The sequence below is a fragment of the Somniosus microcephalus genome, chromosome 5, assembly GCF_052327205.1.
Source record: "Somniosus microcephalus isolate GS21.2 chromosome 5, FLI_Smic_1.0, whole genome shotgun sequence".
NCBI classification, from domain to species: domain Eukaryota; kingdom Metazoa; phylum Chordata; class Chondrichthyes; order Squaliformes; family Somniosidae; genus Somniosus; species Somniosus microcephalus.
Window position 1 is genome coordinate 125219490 of NC_140991.1, and position 26876 is coordinate 125246365.

Here is a 26876-nt window from a genome sequence, read left to right on the forward strand (position 1 = left end):
GGTTGCAGCTTCCTGTCGTGAGGTTGGTGAAAGTGCCCTACTCTCAGCCGCCTCCTGATACTGTTCTTGACTGGCTGCCAGGAAATAAACAAGAGCCGCTTAGTGAAAACCCCTGAACATGCTGTGCTACCATTATATTTTAAATTTCATCCAAAATGACTTCTTGTCTATTGCAATCACTGTATTCATGTGCAATTCTGTATGGATATAAATTTATCATTTCTAACTACAATTGTTTTAAACTACTGCTTTGCCTAATTTTGCCACAAAGATGCCCTTTTGGCTCAACTATAATATAACTAGTGCTATGTATGCTAATTGAATGCTGTAGTCACAATTATATAGCATAATATATAGAGTCTTTGCTTTCTTGTTTTTCTGCCAAACACAAGAGCAAGTTCATCTAGATAACTAATGGACAGGATTCTCCCCAGGAGTATTTTCAAAGGGGGTACTGTGCATTTAGCAGGGTGGTGACAGCATTTTTGTTCAAAGCATAGAATTCAGAGCAGTGGGAGTGCCATAGAGTGAACTCACAAATAAATGTAGATAGCCATTAGAAACCAGGGGTAGAAATTCCGGAAGTCCTTCTCCACCTCCAGAAGTGTGGTGGACCAGGGGTTCTACCCACCTGTTTGCTCTATCCCAAATTCCAGGGATGGGGCCATCTGAATAATAGGGATTGCTGAGGCGCTATCCCCAAGATCCAGTAGGATTTCGGCATGTCGTCCTTGCTGCTCAGTTGGGGGAAATGGCGGGGGAACATTAGACTGGGGTCTGGCCTTAATTCCCTTAGAGCACATGTACAAATTCTGGCTGCTGCTTCATTCTGCTGCTTCCTAAACAGCAATCAATCTCTCTTAGATCAACAGCCACTTGAATACGGCACTATGGGGCCTTCATAAAGCGCTTGTATGGCAAGCTTGCCTGCTTCATGGAGCTGTACTTGCTTCTTGCTGTACGCTGGGCAGGATTTCTGGGGGAGCCCAGCATTCCGCCAGGTCCCATCTCTAAAAGTGACATCATGACGAAAGGGGGAGAGGGGGGCAGAATAAACATTTGGCACCCTCCCCAATTGGAATTTCTCAGGGGCCAGAAAGGGGAGAGAACCTGTTGGAAACGGGTTCTGCCTGAACTTCCTCCCCACAAGCTCACCGACATTAATTCCATGCCATTACAGTACCGAATTTCTAGTTGTATATCCTTGTATTAATTATAAATTAGTCATGTAGCACTGTATATTTTTACATCCCACAGATATTTGATTGGCTATAAAGAATTATTAAATTGAAGCTGAAGATCATAGCAGCAATACAAGAATTAATACATGTTATGGATCGGCCTTTAAATAGTGTTTTCTATTTTTTAAAGTACATTAGGTTTTAAGGAAAGCTATAATACATTTAAATCAAAGCTTTGATGCACATCAGCTTTGATCTTTTTGTAAAAGGCTAAAAGGGATAGTTTCCTTGAATTTGGTATAGAAACAACAAACACATTCTAGTCAACAAAGTAAATGGTGTGATTATAGGTGTGTAAATGCTAATTCCTTTTCATCACAATTCCAGCACTTTAATGAGACATAGATTGCAAAATATGTGCTGAAGAAAGTAAGCTTCATTTTCAAAGAATTGAAAAGTATGTGATTTATGGAGCTGTTAAATGGGTGGGGGGATAAGAATCAAATAGCAAAAAAACCACACAGTTGAATACATCATTTTTACACAGTATTTCACTGCTGAATGCAGAGTAATGCTTGTTACCTTTCTTGCTCATAGGGTTTTTAATCTTGAGGGAATATAAGAAAATTATTTTAAATAGTTTTAATGAGCAGATTATTATATGATTAAACCTAATCTAGAAAATGTTGCCTTTTCATAGGGAATTTAATGGTCACTAAGAGTACTGGGAGAATAGTTTCATTCATTGATGGGCAGAACTGTATTTTTGGATGGGGTGGTGGGGGAAGAGGGAAATTGTATTTCTGCTTATTACATTTTGAAAACTCTTAGTAGAGCATATGAGCCGTGAATGTTTATTTTAGACATTTGTTACATTTATCAATTTTATTTTATAGTTTACTTTTATAACTCTGCTGCCTGAAACCAGGTTTGTTAATTCACCTCAGTTAAACTTATTTTGTACCTTTGTATAAATTTAGGCCATGCTGCCCCAGCCTCTTTCAGCAATATGTTATGTATATCTGGATTATTGACTGCTACTAAACTTCTAAAATAGTGGTACATCTAATGCTGTTTAATGGGATACAGGTTTTCTCAGTTACCAGTTGATTCTAACTGAAATGAATGTATTTTACTTGGTGTGCAGTCTGACAAAAGGGTGATTTAATTTACAGCAACATATTCTGATGTAACAAGTTTTACCTATATTCCCTATTGAATGAGTTACTCTCTCTTTATATGAAATTACTCTAGTTTCTGAGTGTTGGTACACTTTCCCTTGGGCACATTGAAAGCAACTGCATCCCGAATAAAATATAAAAGCTGCAGTACCCGATTGTTCCTGTTCAAGGAATTCCAAGTGTGTGTAAAATAACAATTTTGACAGTAAACTGATATTTTATTTTTGTTTATAAACTTAACATTTGGTCCAAAGCTGTGAATGTGTTTGTTGTAAAGTATGGATATCATAAATTAGCATTATTTCCACATTTTTTTATTGTACAATAAACACTATTAAATAGAAAAAATAAAAATATAAAATATGTCCAATAAGTGCTGTTGTTCAATTACCTTATTCTCTACAGATGATATTTACAGACCTAGGTATCTGAGATCTGTGATGACTAAATAGATACTTTGCAGAACGTTTCAAAACACTAACATTTAGCTTTCAAAATAAAGTATAGAAGTGGTTTACTGTATTTGATGTTCCATGTCTGAGTATATTTTCAAGTTTATCATAAGAACATAAGAAATAGGAGCAGGAGTAGGCCATACGGCCCCTCGGGCCTGCTCCGCCATTCAATAGGATCATGGCTGATCTGAATCTACACTCACGTCCACTTCCCTGCCCTCTCCCCGTAACCCCTAATTCCCTTATCTGCTAGGAAAATGTCTAGCTCCATTTTAAATGTATTTAATGTTGCAGCTTCCACAGCTCTCTGGGGTAGCAAATTCCATAGATTTACTACCCTCTGAGTGAAGAAGTTTCTCCTCATCTCAGTTTTGAAAGGGCAGCCCCTTATTCTAAGATTATGCCCCCTAGTTCTAATCTCACCCATCAGTGGAAACATCCTCACCGCATCCACCCGATCAAGCACCCTCACAATCTTATATGTTTCGATAAGATCGCCTCTCATTCTTCTGAACTCCAATGAGTAGAGTCCCAACCTACTCAACCTTTCCTCATACGTCAACCCCCTCATCTCTGGAATCAACCGAGTGAACCTTCTCTGAACCGCCTCGAGAGCAAGTATATCTTTTCTTAAATATGGAAACCAAAACTGCACGCAGTATTCCAGGTGTGGCCTCACCAATACCCTGTATAACTGCAGCAAGACTTCCCTGTTTTTATACTCCATCCCCCTTGCAATAAAAGCCAAGATTCCATTGGCCTTCCTGATCACCTGCTGCACCTGCATACTAACTTTTTGTGTTCCATGCACCAGGACCCCAGATCCCTTTGTACTGTAGCACTTTGCAGTTTCTCTCCATTTAGATAATAACTTGCTCTTTGATTTTTTCTGCCAAAGTGCATAACCTCACACTTTCCAACATTATATTGCATCTGCCAAATCTCTGCCCACTCACTTCACCTGTCTATGTCCTTTTGCAGGTTTTTTATGTCCTCCTCACTCACTGCTTTCCCTCCCATCTTTGTATCGTCGGCAAACTTGGATATGTTGCACTCGGTCCCTTCCTCCAAATCGTTAATATAGATTGTAAAGAGTTGGGGTCCCAGCACTGACCCCTGCGGAACACCACTAGTTACTGATTGCCAGCCCGAGAACGAACCATTTATCCCAACTCTTTGTTTTCTGTTAGATAGCCAATCTTCCACCCATGCCAGTATATTACCCCCAATCCCGTGATTTTTTATCTTGATCAGTAATCTTTTGTGTGGAACCTTGTCAAATGCCTTTTGGAAGTCCAAATACACTACATCCACTGGTTCCCCTTTATCCACTCTGTATGTTACATCCTCAAAGAATTCGAGCAAATTTGTCAAACATGACTTCCCCTTCGTAAAACTATGCTGACTCTGTCCTATTAAATTATGTTTATCCAAATGCTCTGTTACTGTATCCTTAATAATGGACTCCAACATTTTGCCAACCACAGATGTTAGGCTAACTGGTCTATAGTTTCCAGCTTTTTGTCTACTTCCCTTCTTAAATAAGGGTGTTACATTAGCAGTTTTCCAATCTGCCGGGACCTTTCCTGAGTCCAGGGAGTTCTGGAAAATGATCACCAATGCATCCACAATCCCTACCGCCACTTCTCTCAAGACCCTAGGATGTAGGCCATCAGGTCCGGGGGATTTATCCACCTTAAGTCCCATTATTTTACTGAGTACCATCTCCTTAGTGATTTTAATCGTGTTTAGCTCCCCCCCCCCCCCCACCATTGCCCCCTGTTTGTCCAGTGTTGGGATATTTTTAGTGTCCTCTACTGTAAAGACTGATACAAAATATTTGTTCAGCGTCTTTGCCATCTCCATGTTCCCCACCACTAGTTTCCCAGTCCCATCCTCTAAGGGACCAACGGTCACTTTAGCCACCCTTTTTCTTTTTATATAGCTGTAGAAACTCTTGCTATCTGTTTTTATATTTTTTGCTAGTTTACTTTCATAATCTATCTTCCCTTTCTTAATTAATCTTTTAGTTATTGTTTGCTGGCTTTTAAATGCTTCCCAATCTTCTATCCTCCCACTAGATTTGGCTAATTTATATGCCCTTGTTTTCAGTCGAATACTATCCTTTATTACTTTACTAAGCCACGGATGGCTGTCTTTTCTTTTACTCCCCTTTTTCCTCAGTGGAATATATTTATCTTGAAAGATGTGAAATATCTCCTTGAATGTAGACCACTGCTCTTGTACCGTCTTACACTTTAATCTGTTTTCCCAGTCCACTTTAGTCAATTCTACTCTCATACCTTCATAGTCTCCTTTATTTAAGCTTAGTACGCTGGTTTGAGATCCAACTCTCTCACCCTCAAACTGAATTTGGAATTCAACCATATTATGGTCACTCATTCCAAGGGGATCCTTTACTAGGACATTTTTTATTAATCCTGTCTCATTACACAGGACCAGATCTAAGATTGCCTGCCCCCTGGTACTCCATGTGTGGCACAAGGTTGGTAGTCAGACTAATATCACCCATCATCTTCTAATCCCTGATGGGATATGCTTCTGTTATTTCATGAAATAGACCAAAATATGTTTTGGCATTTAGGCTGTATCACCCATAGCAACCTGTTGATGGACATTACTACTTGCAGAGATCTTTAGTGATTTTATTTTTTCCTTCACTTCATATATTATCACTCTGTCTTGAGGCAGGAGGAGAGGATGGAGTGAAGCCATTGTAAGGATTTGAAAGTGATGGTCAATTTACAGAGACTGAGAGCCAGTGGAGAGGATGTTGGAAGTGAGGTACTTATCATGGGTGAGGATGAGGGCTCAGTGTTTTGAATGAGTTGAAGCTTGTTGGTGAGGTAGGGAGGTGTTTAGGATAGTGTTCAAGAGGTTCCACCTTGAGAAGAAGAAATAGACTAGGATTGGGGTTGTGGATGGAGAGGTGAAGGTAAGTAATGTTGCAGAAGTGGTAAAAAGCCTCTTCGTAACGGAGTGGCTATGGGGGCAGAAGCTGAGGATTGAACAGTATACCAAGGTGTTCTGTAAGTGCTGATGAAGCCTGAGGTAGCTAGAAGGTAATGCAGTTGAGGCCAGAGGCACATGGATGCTGCACATGAGGCTACTGGGCTTCTCCTGCAGAACATTGGTTGGCATGGCCACTAATGCTTGATACTATGAAATGATCCTTATTTTGAAAGAGGACCCGTAAGATCTGGATCCCCAGGCTCATCAGCTGAGATACTATGTAAACTAACTCTCCAGATGGCAAGTTCCTCCTCTTGTGTCCCTCTGAGTGTATCTGTGCTGGTGCTCTAAAGATAGAAAGTGAATTATGGTGTACACGGTGTAGTCTTGGCCTGAGTGGGTATCCTGTGCTCTGCCTTGCCATCGTCTGACATAGCTGGAGAAAGAGCAAGACAGTTTACTATGGTCCTGCTGAGTAGCCTTCATATCTAGTTTTCAGTGTTGCTGGCCTTTAGTAAATGAGAGAAAAGGAAGGACAGCAGAGATTGATAGCAAACCCTGAGCCGGGAGCTTCCTCCTCTCCAATACCCTCTATGGCCTTCTGAAGATTTTGAGGGCTTCTTCCTCATACAAGTTTAGTGCTCGAAAGTCATTGACCTGGTACAGCCTGATCTTCCTGCTGGATATCTCCATTAGGAGGACATCCAGGTCAGACTCCTTGTAGTTTACTGTTCTCTTGGCGCTGAGCAGATGTAGGTAATAGAGAAATGATATTGATGTTTGCTGATAATACCAAATTAGGGGCTTTCACAAACTAAGGAAAAGTTTGCAAGAGAATATCGACAAGTTAGTGGAAAAGGTGACATGCAAAGAAATATGAAGTAGTTTGGGAAAACCAGTGAAATGAATCATACCTAAACAGTTTTAGACTTTTTAACAGTGGAGGGACGGAGAGATTTAGGGATGCAGATACATAGATCTTTAAAATGGGAGTGCAAGTAGAAAAGTTCATAAAGGCCTATTATGCTTTTGTTTATTCCCTCAGATATTCCTCTTGCTCTCAGTGACAAAAACCTCCACTATAATTAAGACCACGTTCCATATGCATTAGATTGTGAGACCTGCCGTCAAAGCAAAAACCTTGAAATATATTTAGCTTTCTATATATGTCCTAAGCACTTTTGTAACCACTAGAAACTTCAGAAAGCAATAGAATAAGCATTCTTTCAGACCACAGTTTAGGCTTTAAACTACAGAACAGGCTTATTAGAAAGAACAGATAAGCAATAGCAAAGAATACTTCAGGTTATAATAGTTTACTGAACATATCTCTTCTTGAATACAGAAAATAATAAATGGACGTAACCTTCACTAATACTCTTAATATTAACCTGTGGTTAGTCTGTAGTGGGGATGTTACTGTACTAGTAATCCAGAGAATTTGAATTAAAATCCCACCATGGCAGTTTTAGAATTTGAATTCTGTTTAAAAAATCTGAAAATAAAAAGCTGGTATCAGTAAAAGTGACCACAAAGCTGTCAGATTGTCATAAAAACCCAACTACTTCACTAATGTCCTTTAGGGAAGGAAACCTGCCATCCTTACCCGGTCTGGCCTATATGTGACTCCAGTCCTACACCGACATGGTTGGTTCTTAACTGCCATCTGATGCAGCCTCAGAAACCACTCCGTTGTATCAAAGTCAGGGGCAACTAGGGATGGGCAATAAATGTCAGCCAGCTGTGCCAGTGATGGCCACATCCCAAGAATTAATTTTTAAAAAGCTGAGGTAGTGACCCTTAACAATAATTTTACATGAGGTTCTTTGCCTATTCCCTTGTTAAATCTCCTGCCTTTCTCTTGATGGTCTCAAAAGAACTGATGGACTGGAAGCATGCTTCTCGAGTTTACCTCTATAGCCTTTTAAGTTCAACCAGGAAAAAGGTAAATCAAAAATGTATCTTTATTATCAGAACTGCCGTCCGGCGATAGATTCTTCAACTCCATGGCTGATGTCTCACTCATCAGAATGGTACCCACAGCTACTGGATTGGTGGAATGGCCTGCTGAGCTTCTCGGGTCTCAGTGTTCCGTGGAAAACCTGTCCGAAAGATGTGCCACACCTGCACTGACCACTTCCTACACCTTGCTTTTGTCATATTCTCATGCCCTGTGCAGCAAAGGCCATGAGCATTACCTGGCTAAAACTGGCATTGTTAATGCTTACCTTTGGCCAAATGTCCTTGTATTAACCAGCTCCATCTAGTCCTAATAGCTGAGCAATGCACACTGCTTTGAAACTTGTTGCCCCTGCTTGTTTGCCCAAACTCTAGCCGAAGCAGTCTCACCCTGAGATGTTTGCTCTGCTCCCAGCTATGGTATGGATTACGTGGTCCTCTATCCTATTTTGGAGCAAGCAAGATAGATGAGGCTATCTTGTTGCAGGTGAGGTACATTGTTGTGTCATACAATAGCAAAATACTGCGGATGCTGGAAATCTGAAGTAAAAACAGAAAATGCTGGAAATATTCAGCAGGTCAGGCAGCATCTGTGGAGCGAGAAACAGAGTTAACGTTTTAGGTCGACGACCTTTCATCAGAACTCATTGTTTTATGTTGGGTGTCTGTGCATGACCCTGGATGTTGCACTGTACCACAAGGTCTGAGCTCCATTGTATGGGGTCAGTTTGCTGTACCTCCTACAGTCCCACTCAGCTCATACTACCCAGACTGCCCAAACAGATAGATACAAAGTGCTGTTTGGCAGAAGGCTTGCTGCCATTCCTCACAACGCTACTGTGCTTGAAGCCAAAACAGTGACTCACCTGCCTGCTGGCCCCTTGATTCTTCAAATGGATGAAGCGTCTAACCCAGCACAGCAGTATCTGCATCCTCTGTGCTCCTTTTCCCAGCTCTGTCCTCTTCCATTCTCAGTAGTTTGGCCATAAGTCCTTCTGCATCTAATTTATTTCCTAATAAAACCAGAAACAGCATAGTCGCTGAAATTACTAATTCTTTCACATCATGAATGGGGCACAACAAAAGATTCCCGAGAATAATACCAGGAATGAGAGGTTAGATTCATGAAGAAAGGCTCAAAAAATTGGGCTTTTTTCACTGGAGCAAAGAATGTCAAAGAGGGGATCTAATATATGTTTTCAAAATAATGCAAGGTTTTGAGATGCTAAATAGTGACAGATTGTTTCCATTGGTTGGTGAATCGATAACAAGGGGGCAATGGCTGAGAATTATCACTGGAAGAGTGAAGGGGGAAGTTGGAAGAATCTTTTTCACACAGATCATTATTATTAAAACATTGAATACTTTACAACAAATGGGAATTGGTCAAGTATTTAAAAAGAAAAAAATATGAAAAGATGTAGGTGAAGTGTAGGGAATTCATATTAAAATTGACAGCTCCAGTTGAAGAACTTGCACTGGCCCAGGTGTGATAGATTAAAGGGCTTTAAATTCAAGGTTCTACAGACATATTCTAGGATCTGTCACAGGTCATATTACCAGAAAGGTAAAGAGAAAGAAGAAATGTTATATACCATCTTTCACAGCAAAGTACTTTTGAAGTTCTGTTGTAAAGTAGGGAAATACAGCAGCCAAATTGCAAACAGCAAGGTCCCACAAACAGCAACGAGATAAATGACTATTCAAAAAAGATGGTAGAGAGAAAACAGGGAATTATAGACCGGTAAGCCTGACATCAGTAGTGGGGAAAATGCTAGAGTCCATTATAAAAGATGTAATAGCAGAGCACTTGGAAAACAGTGACACGATCGGACAAAGTCAACATGGATTCACAAAAGGTAAATCGTTCTTGACTAATCTACTGGAATTTTTTGAGGATGTAACTGGTAAAATAGATGAGGGAGAACCAGTGGATGTGGTGTATTTGGACTTTCAAAAGGCTTTCAATAAGGTCCCGCATAAGAAATTAGCGTGTAAAGTTAAGGCACATGGGATTGGGGGCAAGGTATTGACTTGGATAGAGAACTGGTTGGCAGACAGAAAGCAAAAAGTTGGAATAAACGGGTCTTTTTCCGAATGGCAGGCAGTGACTAGTGGGGTACCGTGGGGATCGGTCCTTCGACCCCAGATATTCACAATATATATAAATAATCTGGACAAGGGAACTAGATGTAATATTTCCAAATTTGCAGACGACACAAAGCTGGGTGGGCGTTGTTAGATCCGTGTGTTAATGGAGACACGGAATGCAGGAGTTGATTTAACAAGTGTTTACTGAACAAAGTCTGGAGGTGAACTAACAACACAAGACGCTACACAGGCTTATATACCCGAGTGGTCACTACTGGTACTACAGTATACAGGGGCTTCAAAAACATAGTTCCTCTTAAAGGTACATACACTACAATTCCTCCCCTTTTAGATAAATAGTACATAACATTTTAAGTAATCATTAAATAACATTTTTACAAGAACAATAATATACACATTTGCTGAAGTTAATCAATTACAAATTCAGTCTCTCTGGAGGCTTCCTGACTCGGTCCGGATAACGCCTCGGTGGTGTAGTAGGCTCTTTTGGCAATCGAGTCGGCTTCAATGCCAGTGTCGGGTTCATCTGGTTCCAGTATCACCGGATCGGAGGTAGATACTATGGGTATCTCTGCTTCATCACTAGGCGTATAGAGTTGTGGTGTAGGTTGTCCTTTTTCGGATGACTCTATGATCTGGTCAGCATGGCGCCTTATTATGCTTTCCCCAATGTCCACGGTATACATCAGCGGTCCTAGTCGTGTGCAAATAGTTCCAGGCTGCCATTTCTCGGTACGGTAGTCCCGGGCCAAAACTGGTTGACCTATCTGGAAGGTTCTAGTTGGCCTTTCATTCATGCTTTGAAATTGCCGGTTCTCTATGTCCCTTCTGACGTTTGGCTTGACCAAATCCAGCCGGCATCTTAGGCTTCTATTAAAAAACATCATGGCGGGGGTTTGGTTTGTAACCAAATGTGTTGCATTCCTGTATGCAAACAAGAAGTTATCTACCTTATGTTGTAGATTTATGTCTTCATTACCCATGGCCTTTATGGCCTTCTTGAAGGTCTGGACAAACCTTTCAGACAATCCATTGGTGGCGGGATGGTTGCGGTCCATTATCAGAACAGATCTGTTCAGGCAGCCCATTCCTGGCGAATATGGTCCTTAATACTGTGATGGTTTTTTCCGTGGTGGTGGAGGACATCTTTATTACCTCCGGCCACTTGGAGTGTGCATCCACCGCGATTAAGAACATTGAGTCCATAAATGGACCAGCAAAGTCGATATGTACCCTTTGCCATGGAGATGAAGGCCACTCCCATGGATGTAGAGGGGCTTGTGGTGGGGCATTTTGGACCTTCTGGCATCCTAGACAGCTCTTGGTCATTTCTTCGATGTCTCCATCGATACCTGGCCACCACACAAACGCTCTGGCTAAGTTCTTCATTTTCACTCCACCCAGATGCCCCTCGTGAAGCTCCTTTAGCACTCTATCCTTGAGTTTGGGTGGAATCACCACTCTGGATCCACACATCAAGGTTCCTCGGCACACTGACAGCTGTTCTCTTCTTTGCGAGAATGCTGGCAACAGTGGTTCGCCATGTGCTGGCCATCCCTTCACCATTAAATCGTAGACTCGTGAGAGAGTCGGGTCATTTCGCGTTTCCTTTTCAATGGTAGAATTTGTCACCGGTAGACATTCCACTATGGTCGAGTGGAACATCTCTACTGGGTCCACTGTAGGCGCCTCTTCCACCGTTGGCAATGGTAGGTGCGATAACCCGTCAGCATTCCCATGTTGTTTTGTTCCTTTGTATTCAATGTCATATTGGTGTGCCCCTAGGAAAAGGGACCACCTCTGTAGCCTTTGCGCTGTCATAATGGGAACGCCCTTTTTAGGGTTGAATATGGAGACGAGGGGTTGATGGTCAGTCAACAAGGTAAATTTTTGTCCGTGTAGGTAATGGTTGAATTTCTTCACCCCCCACACCAGGCTGAGTGCCTCCCTGTCGATCTGGGCATAGTTACGCTCAGCTGAGTTCAATGAGCGTGACGCAAAAGCTATCGGCCGCTCCGAGCCATCAGGGAATCTATGCGATAATACTGCTCCCACGCCGTAAGGGGATGCATCGCACGCCAGTCTGATTGGCAGTGATGGGTTGTAATGAGCCAACACTTCCCTGGACGTGATCAAGCCTTTGCATTTATGGAAGGCACGTTTACAGTCTTCACTCCATTTCCAAACTATTCCCGTTTGTAGCAGTGCGTTAAGAGGGTGCAGAACCGTCAACAAGTTTGGTAAAAGTTTATGATAGTAATTTACTAATCCCAGGAATGACCTTAATTGTGAGACATTTTCAGGCGCTGGGGCCTTTACGACCGTTTCAATTTTTTTCAGGTGACTTATGCAACCCTTCTTCGTTAATGACATGGCCACAATATGATATTTGTTTCTGGAAAAATTCGCACTTGGGGCGATTTGCTCATAGGCCCCGTTCTCTCAGCCTCGTGAGCACCTGCTCCAAGTTGGCAAGGTGCTCGTTGTCGTTTTCTCCTGTTACAAGGATGTCATCTAGGTAGCATTGAGTCCCCGGAATCCCTTGCAGGACTTGCTCCATAGCTCTTTGCCAGATAGCCGGAGCCTTTGTGTGTGTTTATCGTGAGATACTTTTTAGAGGCCTCCTCAACCTCCATCTGTAGATATGCCTGTGCCAAGTCAATTTTGGTGAAACGTTTCCCTCCGGATAGTGAGGCGAAAATATCTTCTATCCTCGGAAGAGGATACTGTACCGTGTGAAGAACCGGGTGTACAGTCACCTTGAAGTCCCCACAGATGCGAACTTTTCTCTGTTCTTCAGATTTATCATTATTCAACGTTTTCTTCATGACCGGGACGATGGGTGTTGCCCACTCGCTCCAATCTACCTTGGATAACACGCCTGCTTTTTCCAAATTCTCCAGCTCTGCCTCGACGGCTGGACGAATTGCGTATGGCACCGGCCCTGCCTTAAAAAACTTGGGAATTGCCGCATCTTCCACTTTTATTGAGGCGGTGGCGCCTTTCAGGGTTCCTAGTTCCTGTTGAAACACCTCTTTGACGTTAGCCAAGATTTCTTTTAATCGTCCAGGTATGACGTCATCATCGTTTTTTTTCTTACTGGTCACCGTCAGTGCCTGAATGGAGTGCCAGTCTAAACGTATCTTTCTGATCCATTCACGTCCCAACAACGGTGGACCACCATCTTGCAGAACGTATAAATACAACTTCTGTATTTCCTTGCCGTTGTATACAACAGGCACCCTTATTTTCCCTCTGGGGTATACTTTCTGCCCCGTATATGTCTTCAAGATAATGGATGTGTCTTTCAAAGGTATATGCGGAAATAGCCGCTCGTAATCCCGTCGACTCATGACGGTCAGAGCTGATCCTGTATCTAGCTCCATTTTGACTGGGGACCCCGCTATCGTGAGGGTAACCCAAATGGTCTGGTAATCTTCTTTGGCAATTACATTATGTAATTTGAGACAGCTTAGTCTCTTGTTTCCGGAGTCGCTATCGCTCTTCTGTTCTTCGGAGCTACTGTCCGTCACCATTTGTACCTTTCTGTACTTTTCCTTATTGACCTTTTTACTGTCAGCGGATTTCTTTCCAGATCTGCATACACGTGCAATGTGTCCCATCTTTCCACATTGCCTGCATGCTTTGTCCTTGAACCAGCAGTCCTTCTGGTCATGGGTGGATCTGCCGCAGCAATAACATCTCTCGAAACCCCGTGTCATTTCATGGGTGCCGAAGTCCTGTGGCTTTTGCTGTATCTCTGCAGCTCCTCTTGCTGCTGCTTCGTATGATACGGCCACACTGAAAGCCTTGTCCAGTGTCAAATCTTTCTCAGAAAGTAGTCTTTTCTGTGTTCCTTCGCTTAGGCGACCGCAGACGAATTTGTCTCGTAGAGAATCTGCCAGTCCTGCCCCGAATTGGCAGTGCTTTGACAGCTTTCGTAATTCGGTGAGGTAATCAGCGTTACTTTCATTCTTGTGCTGATTCCTCCTGAAGAATTTGAATCGTTCCGCTATTAGCAGTGGTGTTGGGTTTAAGTGCTCCTGTAAGGTATCAACAATCTCCTTAAAATTCTTGTCCATCGGTTTGGCTGGAGTGATCAAGTTTCGTAACAGCCCGTATGTCCTTGCGCCCATCAGATTTAGAAGTACCGATGCCTTTTTATCATCCACTACTTCATTCGCCTTGCAATATACCTCCACTCTTTCCACATATGTGGTCCAATCTTCTATATCACTATCGAAAGCAGTAATATTGCCAGTCTTCGGCATCTTGAAAATCTAAAATGGTGCTTCCCGTGCTTTTCCTCCGTCCCCGATGGATCAAAATGGCGCCTCCCGCGCTTTTCTTTCTTCCCTGCAGAGTTAAGATGGCGCCTCCCACGCTTTCCCGCCGTTGCCGCTGCTGCCAACGCTGTTCTCCGCGGTTCCCGTTGCGACCTGCAGCTTTTCGCGGTATTTCTATTTTTTTTTATATATCGCTTCAATAGTTTCTCCGTTACTTGGAGAACCGTTCCCGTCATGGAGCGGACCCTCTGGGACTTTCCCCTCCCTCTGCTCGGTCCGAACGCCGACCTGCTTTGCAGCACTGGCTGCGCCCTGAGTGCTCCACCCTCTCTCTCTCTTTGCTTCTGCTTCCCGACTCACTGCCCGGCCCCGTTGCAGAGCCACCCGATTGAGCTCTAGCCCGCCGCAGCCCAGGAAGGATCAGTGCACTACCTGCCACCAGCCCGTTTAGCTGGTGAAACCACGGGTTTTTTGGGTTTTTTTTTTCTTGCTTCTGGCTTCGACCTTCATCTGAGGAATCGATCCCCTTGAGGTGCTGCCGAATTGCAGGTAAGTTCATTTCTAACCCGTCGCCACTGTTAGATCCGTGTGTTAATGGAGACATGGAATGCAGGAGTTGATTTAACAAGTGTTTACTGAACAAAGTCTGGAGGTAAACTAACTACACAAGACGCTACACAGGCTTATATACCCGAGTGGTCACTACTGGTACTACAGTATACAGGGGCTTCAAAAACATAGTTCCTCTTAAAGGTACATACACTACAGGCGTGTGTGCTGTAAGAAGGATGTCGAGAAACTCCAGGATGATTTGGACATGTTGGGTGATTGGGCAGAAACATGGCAGATGCAATATAATGTGGATAAATGTGAGGTTATCCACTTTGGTGGCAAAAACAGGAAGGCAGATTATTATCTAAATGGCAATAGATTGGGAGAAGGGGAAGTGCAACGAGACCTGGGTGTCCTTGTGCACCAGTCGCTGGAGGTAAGCATGCAGGTGCAGCAGGCGGTTAAGAAGGCAAATGGTATGTTGGCCTTCCTAGCGAGAGGGTTTGAGTACAGGAACAAGGATGTCTTGCTGCAGTTGTACAGGGCCTTGGTGAGACCACATCTTGAGTATTGTGTGCAGTTTTGGTCGCCTTATCTGAGGAAGGATGTTCTTGCCATGGAAGGAGTTCAGCGAAGATTCACCAGGCTGATACCTGGGATGGCAGGAATGACGTATGAGGAGAGATTGGGTCAATTGGGCTTGTACTCGCTGGAGTTTAGAAGAATGAGAGGTGATCTCATTGAAACTTATAAAATTCTGACAGGACTAGACAGACTAGATGCAGGAAGGATGTTCCTGATGGTCGGGGAGTCCAGAACCAGGGGACACAGTCTAAGGATAAGGGGTAAGCCATTTAGGACAGAAATGAGGAATTTCTTCACCCAGAGAGTGGTGAACCTGTGGAACTCTCTACCACAGAAGGCGGTGGAGGCCAGTTCATTAAATACATTCAAGAAGGAGTTGGATATATTTCTTAAGGCTAAAGGGATCAAAGGGTATAGGGAGAAAGCAGGGACCGGGTACTGAATTTGGATGATCAGCCATGATCGCATTGAATGGCGGAGCAGGCTCGAGGGGCCGAATGGCCTACTCCTGCTCCTATCTTCTATGTTTCTATATATCTGTTTTAGTGATGTTGGTTGAGCAATCAATATTGGCCAGGACACTGGGAGAACTCCCCTGCTCTTCTTTGAATAGTGCCATGGGATCTTTTGTGTTCACCCAAGAGAGCAGATGGGGCCTCAGTTTAACATCATCCAAAAGATGGCACCTCTGACAGTGTAGCACTCCCTCTGAAGTGACAGCCTAGATTATGTGCTCAAGTCTCTGGGATAGGGCTTGCAGGAATACATATTGCAATAAAATGTTAGGGCAAGTCACCTTGGCTCCAGAGATTGGCAGAGGTTGAAGAATGGGTTGAATAACTGAATTCTAAGTCCAGTGTTTGGAGGTAACGTAAAAGGTGGCTGAAAAATATGGTACAAAATGGGGAAGTGGGGGAGGTGTGAAGAAACACACCACATAAAAATTCAACTGAACATTTGTATTTGCTTTACAAAAGATGGCAACGAAATAACTGTGAAATTGAGCCTACATATATTCTTCAGTGTTAGATTTCATAACGTTAGTGCTATTTGAAAGACATTTCATTAGTATCAACCAATACCTGTAGCTATATGAGATTATATTAAAAAACTTTCAGAAGGTAGTAGGAATCAACCAATCCTTGATTAACTGTAGATCGTAACATCGTAATATGATAGTTTGGTTAGCAGTTTCATTTCCTGCTGAAAATCTAATTCGGGTTCTTGTGTACATACTTTTAAAGGATGAATCAATAGACTAGATCCTGAAAATACTTACAGAAACATAGAAACATAGAAGATAGGAGCAGGAGTAGGCCATTCGGCCCCTCGAGCCTGCTCCGCCATTCAATGAGATCATGGCTGATCATCCAAATTCAGTACCCGGTCCTGCCTTCTCTCCATATCCCTTGATCCCTTTAGCCTTAAGAAATATATCCAACTCCTTCTTGAATATATTTAATGAATTGGCCTCTACTGCCTTCTTTGGCAGAGAATTCCACAGGTTCACCACTCTCTGGGTGAAGAAATTCTCCTCATCTCTGTCCTAAATGGCTTACCCCTTATCCTTAGACTGTGACCCCTGGTTCTGGACTCCCCGACCATCAGGAACATCCTTCCAGCATCTAGTCTGTCTAGTCCTGTTAGAATTTTATAAGTTTTGATGAGATCCCCTCTCATTCTTCTAAACTCCAGCGAGTACAAGCCCAATCGACCCAATCTCTCCTCATACGTCATTCCTGTCATCCCAGGTATCAGCCTGGTGAATCTTCGGTGCACTCCTTCCATGGCAAGAACATCCTTCCTCAGGTAAGGCGACCAAAACTGCACACAATACTCAAGATGTGGCCTCACCAAGGCCCTGTACAACTGCAGCAAGACATCCTTGTTCCTGTACTCAAACCCTCTCGCTACGAAGGCCAACATACCATTTGCCTTCTTAACCGCCTGCTGCACCTGCATGCTTACTTTCTGCGACTGGTGCACAAGGACGCCCAGGTCTCGTTGCACTTCCCCTTCTCCCAATCTATTGCCATTTAGATAATAATCTGCCTTCCTGTTTTTGACACCAAAGTGGATAACCTCGCATTTATCCACGTTATATTGCATCTGCCATGCTTCTGCCCAATCACCCAACCTGTCCAAATCATACTGGAGTTTCTCGGCATCCTCCTCACAGCACACACGCCCACCCAGCTTTGTGTCATCTGCAAACTTGGAGATATTACATCTGGTTCCCTCATCCAGATCATTAGTATATATTGTGAAATAGCTGGGGTCCAAGGACTGATCCCTGCGGTACCCCACTAGTCACTGCCTGCCACTCGGAAAAAGAGCTGTTTATTCCAACTCTTTGCTTTCTGTCTGCCAACCAGTTCTCTATCCAGTTCTCTATCCAGCCCCCAATCCCATGTGCCTTAATTTTACACGCTAATCTCTTATGCGGGACCTTATCGAAAGCCTTTTGAAAATCCAAATACACCACATCCACTGGTTCTCCCTTATCTATTTTACCAGTTATATCCTCAAAAAATTCCAGTAGATTAGTCAAGCACGATTTACCTTTTGTAAAGCCATGTTGACTTTGTCCAATCCGGTCACTTTTTTCCAAGTGCTCTGCTATTACATCCTTGATAATGGACTCTAGCATTTTCCCCACTAACGATGTCAGGCTTACCGGTCTGTAATTCCCCGTTATCTCTCTACCACCCTTTTTGAACAATTCTGACTGCATTCTGTGTGGCTATTGATGTAACTGGAACTAACCAGGCAGACATAAACATCTTTTAATGATATTACCTGAATCATCTGTTTCAATTTTTTCATATTGTGGTACTAGAAGCTACAATCTCCAATATTTTTTATAGTTTGTATTTTTGATATTATTGTTACGTTTGCAATGCTGTGAGAACCCCAAGCTTTATGTATTAATATCCTTCACAAATATGTACACTCCAACTATATTGTACTTTTCAAGAGTAATTATCTAAAATTGATTCCATCTACCAAAGTCACTATGCATTTTCTTCCTGTCCCTGATAGGGACATCACATGTAATTGAAATCAATATCATTCACTTTTGCAATTACCGTGTTGGCTTCTATTCACTTATCCCAGATTCTGCCTTCACACAGTTCAGAGGATTGGAAATACAGACACCTCAATCAGACCCATTCTACATTTGACACACCTTTCAAACAGTAAGGCCAATAGTGTCCAATTCAGATGTACAACAACTATAGAAATCTAAAAAAATAAAATGGAAATAGATCTTGACATAACGGTTTATAAAGTTAATATATGATTCATTAATCACTCAGATAAGGCAGCAGCTGGTGTATTTCACGCTTGGAAAAAGATTGATCTTACTTCACTGAGAAAACATCTTTTGTTAGCCAAGTCAGGGAGTGACTCAAGATCTGTGTGCAGAAATTTTTGTACCAGAGTTCTGTTTGCCTTTGCTCTTCCAAAGTGTGTGCGCATAGGGACTGTGGAGTGGTGGGATGGGGTGGGGGGAACAAGTCTAAATAAAATTATGATGTGAGGCAATAACTACCGATAATTCGTGAGAAATCGTCCTTCTGTGGCACTGACTAATAGCCTTGTCAGCCATAAAAATGCTGCTGTTACATTAGTCACATCTACATATAGCTCTGGGAAAGAACATTCTTATCTGGCAGAAGGCTGAAAGCTTTTCAAAAACTATTAGGCAAATACACGTGACTAATAGTTTCTTCCAGTGAAAGGCAGTAGGCACTCTGCTGCTTATCTATTTTATACAATCTCTGGAAGAAATTCAAGTGACTTGTCAAGTTTAATTCCCTCCCTTTATATTGTAGTCACCGAGAACCACATGAAGCATATTGTAAAGGACGTTTTTTTACTAATATAGGTTCTCTAATAGAAACAGAGCTATTAAAATGGCAATCTGGTTAAATACCTTTATTACTATATATCAAAGTCTAATAGAGATTTACTGTGCCTTTGCTAGGTTTTGAGCTACACCAAAAATCTACAGAAACTCAATTATTGAGGGATTTCTGTGAGTTAGTGGGTTGCTTATCTTGCCATCCTGTTTTTGTATCAGAGAAAGGATTTCAAAATTCCACTGGCGGTTTTTTGAAAATTGAACATTAAATGAAGAAAGTCACACGCACTCTCTCACCCCTTATCTTAATTTACCTTCTGAAGCTTATAAAGTACAAAAAGTGTGTAATCAGATCACTGGTATTTCTCTCTCACACACGATCAGACATCTCTTTGTTAGAAATAAAACAAAATATAAATATAAATGCTGGAAATACTCAGCAGGTCAGGCAGCATCTGTGGAGAGAGAAACAGAGTTAACGTTTCAGGTCGATGACCCTTCATCAGAACCTTCTCAATAACATGATTAAATGTATCCAAAACATTGTATTTTGTGTGCTTTAATTGAGTATTTATTTGAAGGCCTCAGCCTCCCCCAAAGCTGGGCTTGAACTTGATCCTGATGTGCAGAGCCGTGTCGACCTGAAACGTTAACTGTTTCTCTCTCCACAGATGCTGCCTGACCTGCTGAGTATTTCGAGCATTTTCTGTTTTTGTTTCAGATTTCCAGCATCCGCAGTATTTCGCTTTTGTAAAATATAAATGTTACCCCGTAAAGATTTTGTAATTTGTCCTCTGGTTTTTCTTCAAATAAATTTGAAAAACTTTTGATTAAAAACTGCTCAAGAAAAATGGAATGATACTATGCATCCTGGGAAATGAGACACACAGCACATGCTCAGACCGCACAATCCAAGTTCAGCTCAGAGTCACGGCTCTGCACATCGGGATCAAGTTCAAGCCCAGCTTTGGGGGAGGCTGAGGCCTTCAAATAAATACTCCATTAAAGCATTAAAAGACACAAAATACAATGTTTTGGATACATTTAATCATGTTATTGTGAAATATGTAATTTTTTGATTTTTAAACATTTTGCTTCAAGCATTATTTTGGATATTTGAATAACTGAGGAAAAATGGCAGATGAAAAGAATTTTCGGAAAGCATTTTGAGCAATTTTTGGGAACATGGTGATCAGATTGCACAATCAATATGTGATAAACTCTCACTATCAAACAGTAGCTGTTGTGTGAAACCTTGAGCATTAAAATATCCATCAGAGTGGCGTGTAACAGGTATGTATAAAAAGTTCTCACTGAAATGTGGCCCCAGGTATCACATATCATGGCCCAGAAATTCGGGTCCCAACGCGTGAGTACGGACGGAGTACTCACGCGTGGACCCGATGGAAGTGCCGGAATCTTGCATGCACTACGCATGCGCGGGAAACCAGCATTTCCGATCCTCTGAACCAAGGGGTTCAGAGGTCGAACGCGTGCGCGCAGGAGTCTGCGCGTGCGCGTTGAACTTCTTTTTTTTCCAGGTTTGCCCGTGCGTGAAGGCCTCCACTTTTTACACTTGAAAAAAGCAGACATAAGGACTTAATTTTAAAAGGTAAGTGGTCTAATAATTAAAATTAGAATTTTTTTTCCACAGGTTTATTATTTTTAAAGACTTTACAGTAAGGTAAGTGTATTTTTAGCCCCGATTTTTTATAAAATTATTTTTTTCAAAAATTTAATTTATTGTTTAAAACAGTTATTTCAAGTTACTTATAGTTCATTTAAATAGTGTGATTTTTTTAACATTTTATTTCAAGTTTAAGTACTGTTTTGGGCGCCCGGAGTTTTCATGAGTTTGACAGTTCTGTCAAACTCATGAATGAACTTTTGCATCCTCCGATTGGTTGCCCAGTGCTCACGTGATCCCAGCTGACGCATCGCACTAAGTACGCCACTGGGTCACGCAAGCACAACGCGCCGGGAGCTGAACCGGGCTACAGACAGGAAATCCACGCAGGCCCAGGCTTCAACTGTCGGCGCGCTAGGTAAGTGTAGGTCGGGGGCTTGCACCCGCAGTAAGCCCCCGACACGAATTTCTGGGCCAATATATAATAGATATACACAGTTTGAAATACTTGCCCTCCCATGACTTAAATGGGGCAGATTTCAACTGTGCTCATGCCCCATATTTGAGGACAGGATTTAAATATAAATATGAAGCCTGTAACTAGTTATGCATTCCTTCAGATTTAAAGAGTGAAAAACTACAAACAGTTTAAATAAGCTAGTTCAATAGCAAAATACTGCGGATGCTGGAAATCTGAAATAACAACAGAAAATGCTGGAAACACTCAGCAGGTCAGGCAGCATCCGTGGAGAGAGAAACAGAGTTAATGCTTCAGGTCAGTGACGAAGGGTCACAGACCTGAAACGTTAACTCTGTTTCTCCACGGATGCTACCTGGCCTGCTGAGTGTTTCCATCATTTTCTGTTGTTATTTTAAATAAGCTAGTTAATCTCCTGTGACATTGAGAGTCAAGAGTAAGTGTAGTCTTCAGGTGAAGCAGAGTTAGAGATAATTGGACCAGGGTACATAAACATAATTTAATCCTATTTTGAAGTCATACATTCTGTCCTTATTTTTATACAATACATTGATTTTATATTAATTGTAGTGAAAAAGCAAAATATGCTGGAATTTGGGAAGTAGAGTTGGTTGGAGCATCTGCGTTTCTCTGCCGTACAGGCTGAGGAGCTGAAAGAGGCAAAACTGAGGCATTACAGCACCACCACTGGCCGGAGGATGTAATTACAGTGTGACAAGTTTACACGGGCAGTTTCCATGAGGACAGAGGAATTTGTAATGAAAACATTTGAATGGAAGTGCACACAGAAATAAGATTTTTTAATATATTATAGATATAAATCTAGGCCCGACCACCTAAACCAACACACAACTGAGGCAATGAATTGTCTAAGTTCGATAGGCCTGTCAATCCCAAGTTCCCAAATCAAATTAATAGTTCAGATGTAACTAACTGAAGCAAAGAATGAGACTTGAACTGTAAAATATCAAAATTGAGATATCTGAATTATCCAATTCATTGAATCATTAGCCTCATGCACACAAGCTAGCTCTCATCATCCCAGTTTAATCAGAATCAAAGAATTGCTCCAATCCACATGGTTTTATTTGATTGCATCCTTAACAATGTTTATACTTTCAGATTCCATGTTATTGTATCCTGACCAAAGCTTGATGTGACCACTCACGATTTATATAAAAGAACTAGATCCAGATAATTTATATACTGGAAGATGTTAAATTATCTCTAGATGTAATTTAAGTCATGAAAGAAAAACACGTTGGGTTATACAGAGATGATAAGTATCACTTGCCAATAGCTTGGGTGACTGCCTCACTGTTAGGTTTTTTGCTTTTATTCAGATAGTTACATCCGTTCTTGTCAAGTTTAGGAGATAACATCTCTGTATGAAAGTAAGACATTTCACCTTGAGGGGAAGAAAAGTTGCTGATCTTGTCTGGCGCTCCCTGGTGAATAATCTTTGAAGGTTAATGGTGAGGAGGAAGAATTGGTAAATGAGGCAGAATCTGCTACTGCACTGGGTAATCTTTCAATTGTTTGCTTGTTTGTGCGCCTGTATTTATCAAAGTGAAAAGAGGCTGTGCTGGGTAATGGTAAAGGAATGTATATTCCATTGTTACCCAATAACTACATCTCACACACCTGACATTAGGTATAATAAGGGGATAAAAGTAATGAAAAGCTTCCAATACCTCAATGTGTTTAAACACTGACCTTTAAACAACATCTTACTACTGCTCTAGTGCAAAAAATCTACTATTTCATATAATCCTTATTCTTTGGGAAACAATCAGTGCCAGAATGAATGACAGTTTAATACTATGGACTTGCAGCCATTGAGAAATGGATTGAAACTGGACAAACAATTTTCACTCCATTTTAATTGAATAAAATATTTGCAAAACAAAAACATAAATTTACCACTCCTATTGCCTGCCTTTAAAATGGAAACCAGCCACTTCCTCTGCCTAAAATGGCTGCACTAGATCCTAGTCCAATTGCTATTTGGACTGACTGGAACCAGTGTTCTGATCACACTCACCAACACCTGTCAGCTCAGTCACTGCTCAATCCAGCTGTAGTTTCAAATCCTTTGGGCACAAGCAACATTGTAAAAACAAAAGAAACTTAACTCCTTTCAGTCTGAATGCTTTCAAATAACATTTAGATGAGTTAAGGCTAGGGTAACCATACGTCCCCATTTTCCAGGGACAGTTCCCGGATGAGATAGAAACATAGATACTGTGTCCCTGGGCAAACATTGTCCCTGGAAGAGTCCCCGGTTCACAAAACTCGTCCTCGAAGTGTATCCCTGGGTAGTGAGTGTACTCCTCCTCCGAGCTGTCAGTTTGCGGCTCTAAGGCTAAATTAAACAACAACCTGTACAATGGCCAGAGTGACACACTGTGCATGCGCGACTGGCAGGTCTTCCTATGCATGTGCCGGTCGTTGTTTCTGAGTTTCCGTCCGGGTTCGTGCTGGATCGTCGAGGCTGAAAGTCCCTGGGAGCATGGCAGCTGGAGCGGGTGAGGGAGAGGCTGTGGGGGAGGGCCCGGTCACAGTCACCGGGGAAAGGGGGGAGGCGCGCTAATCCTAGACACTATGGGGGGTCAGGTGTGACCTCAGTCACTGCGGGGAGTCAGGGGTCACCTCAGTCACTGGGTGGGGATGGTCAGGTGTGACCTCAGTCACCGGGGGGTCAGGTGTGACCTCAGTCAGTGGGGGGAGTCAGGGGTCACCTCAGTCACTGGGTGGGGAGGTCAGGTGTGACCTCAGTCACCGGGGGGGTCAGGTGTGACCTCAGTCACGGGGGGGGGGTCAGGGGTCACCTCAGTCACTGGGGGGGGGTCAGGGGTCACCTCAGTCACTGGGTGGGGGGGAAGGTCAGGTGCGACCTCAGTCACCGGGGTTGGGGTGAGGGGTGACCACTTTCACTGGGGGTTTCAGGGGTGATCTCGGTCACCGGGGGTTCAGGGGTGACCTCAGTCACATGGGGTGGGGTTGGTCAGGGGTCACCTCAGTCACTGGGTGGGGGGTCAGGTGTGACCTCAGTCACTGGGGGGGGTCAGGTGTGACCTCAGTCATTGGGGGGTCAGATGTGACCTCAGTCATTGGGGGGGTCAGGTGTGACCTCAGTCATTGGGGGGTCAGGGGTCACCTCAGGGGGGTGGCCAGGTGTGACTCAGTCACTGGGGGGTCAGATGTGATCTCAGTCACTGGGGAGCGGGGTCTGGGGTGACCTCAGTCACTGGAGGCGGGGTGAGTCGTGACCACTTTCACTTGGGGATGGTTGTCAGGTGTGAGCTCGGTCACTGGGGGAGGGGGTGGTTCAGGTGTGACCTCAGTCACGTTGGGGGGCATCAGGAGTGACCTCAGTCACTGGGGTGGGGTCAGGTGTCTGAATGCCCTTCAATAGTGTGATGTCACATCCGCGGTAATTATATGCACATTTGTTTTGCATCAGTAGTGTATATATGCAACTGTTACAATATAGGCTGCTAAAAAAGTTTGCCTGCACAACCAACGATTTCCATCCTGGCTACTTTGCTGTGCTCCAATCCTGTGTGTCCCGGATTCGGTTTCAAAAATATGGTCACTCTAGTTACAACAACAACAACAACTTTTATTTATATAGCACCTTTAACGTAGTAAAACGTCCCAAGGTGCTACACAGGAGTATTATAAGACAAAAAATTTGACGCCGAACCTCATAAGGAGAAATTAGGGTAGATGACCAAAAGCTTGGTCAAAGAGGTAGGTTTTAAGGAGCGTCTTAAAAGAGGAAAGAGAGGTAGCGAGGTGGAGAGGTTTAGGCAGGGAATTCCAGAGTTTAGGGCCTAGGCAACAGAAGGCGACGTGGTCAGAGATGGCTTTATCTGCAATTGACACAATGGGAGTAGCGAGGCTACGAGAAATGGCAAGATCGAGGGGGTGGTCGTGAATATGGGTTGAGTTTACATGGAGAGATTAAGGGAGGATAGGATGCTAGTAAACTCAAAGGAGAGAGAGCATGATGAATGAGATGGAGGTTGAAATCACAGAGGATGAGAAGTCACTCGATGCGGAGGGAGAACAGTGAGGATATGTTGGTGATAACATTTTTATCATACTTGGGTGCGCGGTAGAGAACGAGAATTTTAAATGAGAGGTGAGAGGGGTGGGATAAAGTGAGATGCTGAAAGGAGGAGTAAGTGCCGGAGGGGTAGGGGGACAGACCAAGGTGTGATTTGGTGATGAGAGCTGCACCGCCACCATGGTGGTCTGAGCAGGGCAAGTGGTGGAAGCCAGGCAGGGAGGCTTCATTTAAGGGTAAGGTGCCATCACCCCTCAGCCAAGTTTCCGTCAGGGCCATGATGTCGATGCAATCATCCACAATAAGCTCAAGGATGACAAGGGCCTTGTTCGCAAGTGAACGGACATTCTGGAGGGGCATGTGGAGAGGGTCGGTGATGGCTGACCCACTGCCAATGTCCACAGGGTCAGCACTGGGGGCGATGAGTTGGACAGGGAGGAGATTGGCAAGATTAGCCCCCAGTGGGTGCACTGGGTGGGAAGGTCGGCGAGAGAGTAGGATGGGACAGTTGGGAATGCTGCTCGTAAGGAGGCAGCGACAAGTGCCTCGATGTGCCCTTCATAGGATGCCAAGAGAGGCACAGAGGGAAGCTGTGGGCTTATCTAAGAGGGAGTCAAGCCTGGGACGGCAGCAGGAGAGTAGGAAGGTCAAAGAGTAACGAAGGATTGGGGTAGGGATTTGGGAAGGGCAGAGTATCCAAGAGAGGAGAGATGAAATGAGGCATGATGACGGGAGAGAGCGGTCAGGGAGGGATAGAGAGAAAAGGAAAAGGGGGGAGAAAAAAGTAGAAATAGAAGTGAACGGTTCGGGTCCGGAGCAGCAGCCAAAGTGTGCACATGAATGGACACGGGAAAGCTCAGGTTACATAGGCCTGGTTATGTAGTAATTAATGGGATACATATTTCCTGGTAGCAGCAGGGAATAGGTTAGAGACAGTAGTAGGGAGACCAGGGTCAAATTCAGAAGTCCCATGGAGGGGTAAAGCCGACAGAGGCAGGATGGAGCTGGCACAGAGCATCAACAAACCGCTGTCCAAATTCAGAGACAGGTGCAGCAGGCAAGTGACGTCCAGGAGCTATTTGAAGGGTAGAGAGTTGAAGGATGGAGAATGAGAATCAATAGCGGTGCAGAAAGATGATGGTGAAATTGACGTAAGTTGGAGGTCACCGTAGATCAAAAGTGGCAGAGAAAGTGTAAAACCACAAGCCAGCAACCAGCAGAGCTGAAAAACCAGTAGACTGAGTCCTGCTCGCCAGAAGCCAGCAAAGCTGAAAAAACAGTAAATCCAGTTCAGCAGAGAGACAGCTGCAGTTTAAAATTTATTTTAAAAATCTTTTAGCAGCAGAATTAGAGACACAGCAGGTAAATCTTACAGTGTGATCGAGTGTAGTCAAGTGCAGAAGCGTCGTGGCTCGGTGGTGGGTGTCACACAATACATGGAACCCCAATTGGAGCAAAGGGTCAGAAGCTGCAGAATGGCATGGCTTTCTGGCAAATAGCTACGCAGTTGTGGATTCCTCAGATCAATAGTCATGGTGGTGTAT

The 26876-nt window shown here is 43.2% G+C and overlaps 1 protein-coding gene and 1 long non-coding RNA gene across 6 annotated transcripts in view; both read left to right on the plus strand.

The window, feature by feature from the left end:
• The window catches only part of tmem245 (transmembrane protein 245), a 181043-nt gene extending 178159 nt beyond the window's left edge, over window positions 1–2884 (plus strand). For all 4 annotated transcript variants that reach the window (XR_015078412.1, XR_015078413.1, XM_085988173.1 and 1 more), the window contains one exon: window positions 9–2884. Coding sequence is in view for 2 of the 4 variants with exons in the window: in XM_085988173.1 (XP_085844299.1) it covers window positions 9–21 (13 nt within the window). In the remaining 2 variants the exon portion in view is untranslated. The remainder of the gene's footprint in view (window positions 1–8) is intronic.
• Window positions 2885–21109: 18225 nt separating this feature from the next.
• Window positions 21110–26876, plus strand: part of LOC147117299 (uncharacterized) — a 76597-nt gene continuing 70830 nt past the window's right edge. For both annotated transcript variants that reach the window (XR_015078414.1, XR_015078415.1), the window contains exon 1: window positions 21110–21197. This is a non-coding gene — a long non-coding RNA (uncharacterized LOC147117299). The remainder of the gene's footprint in view (window positions 21198–26876) is intronic.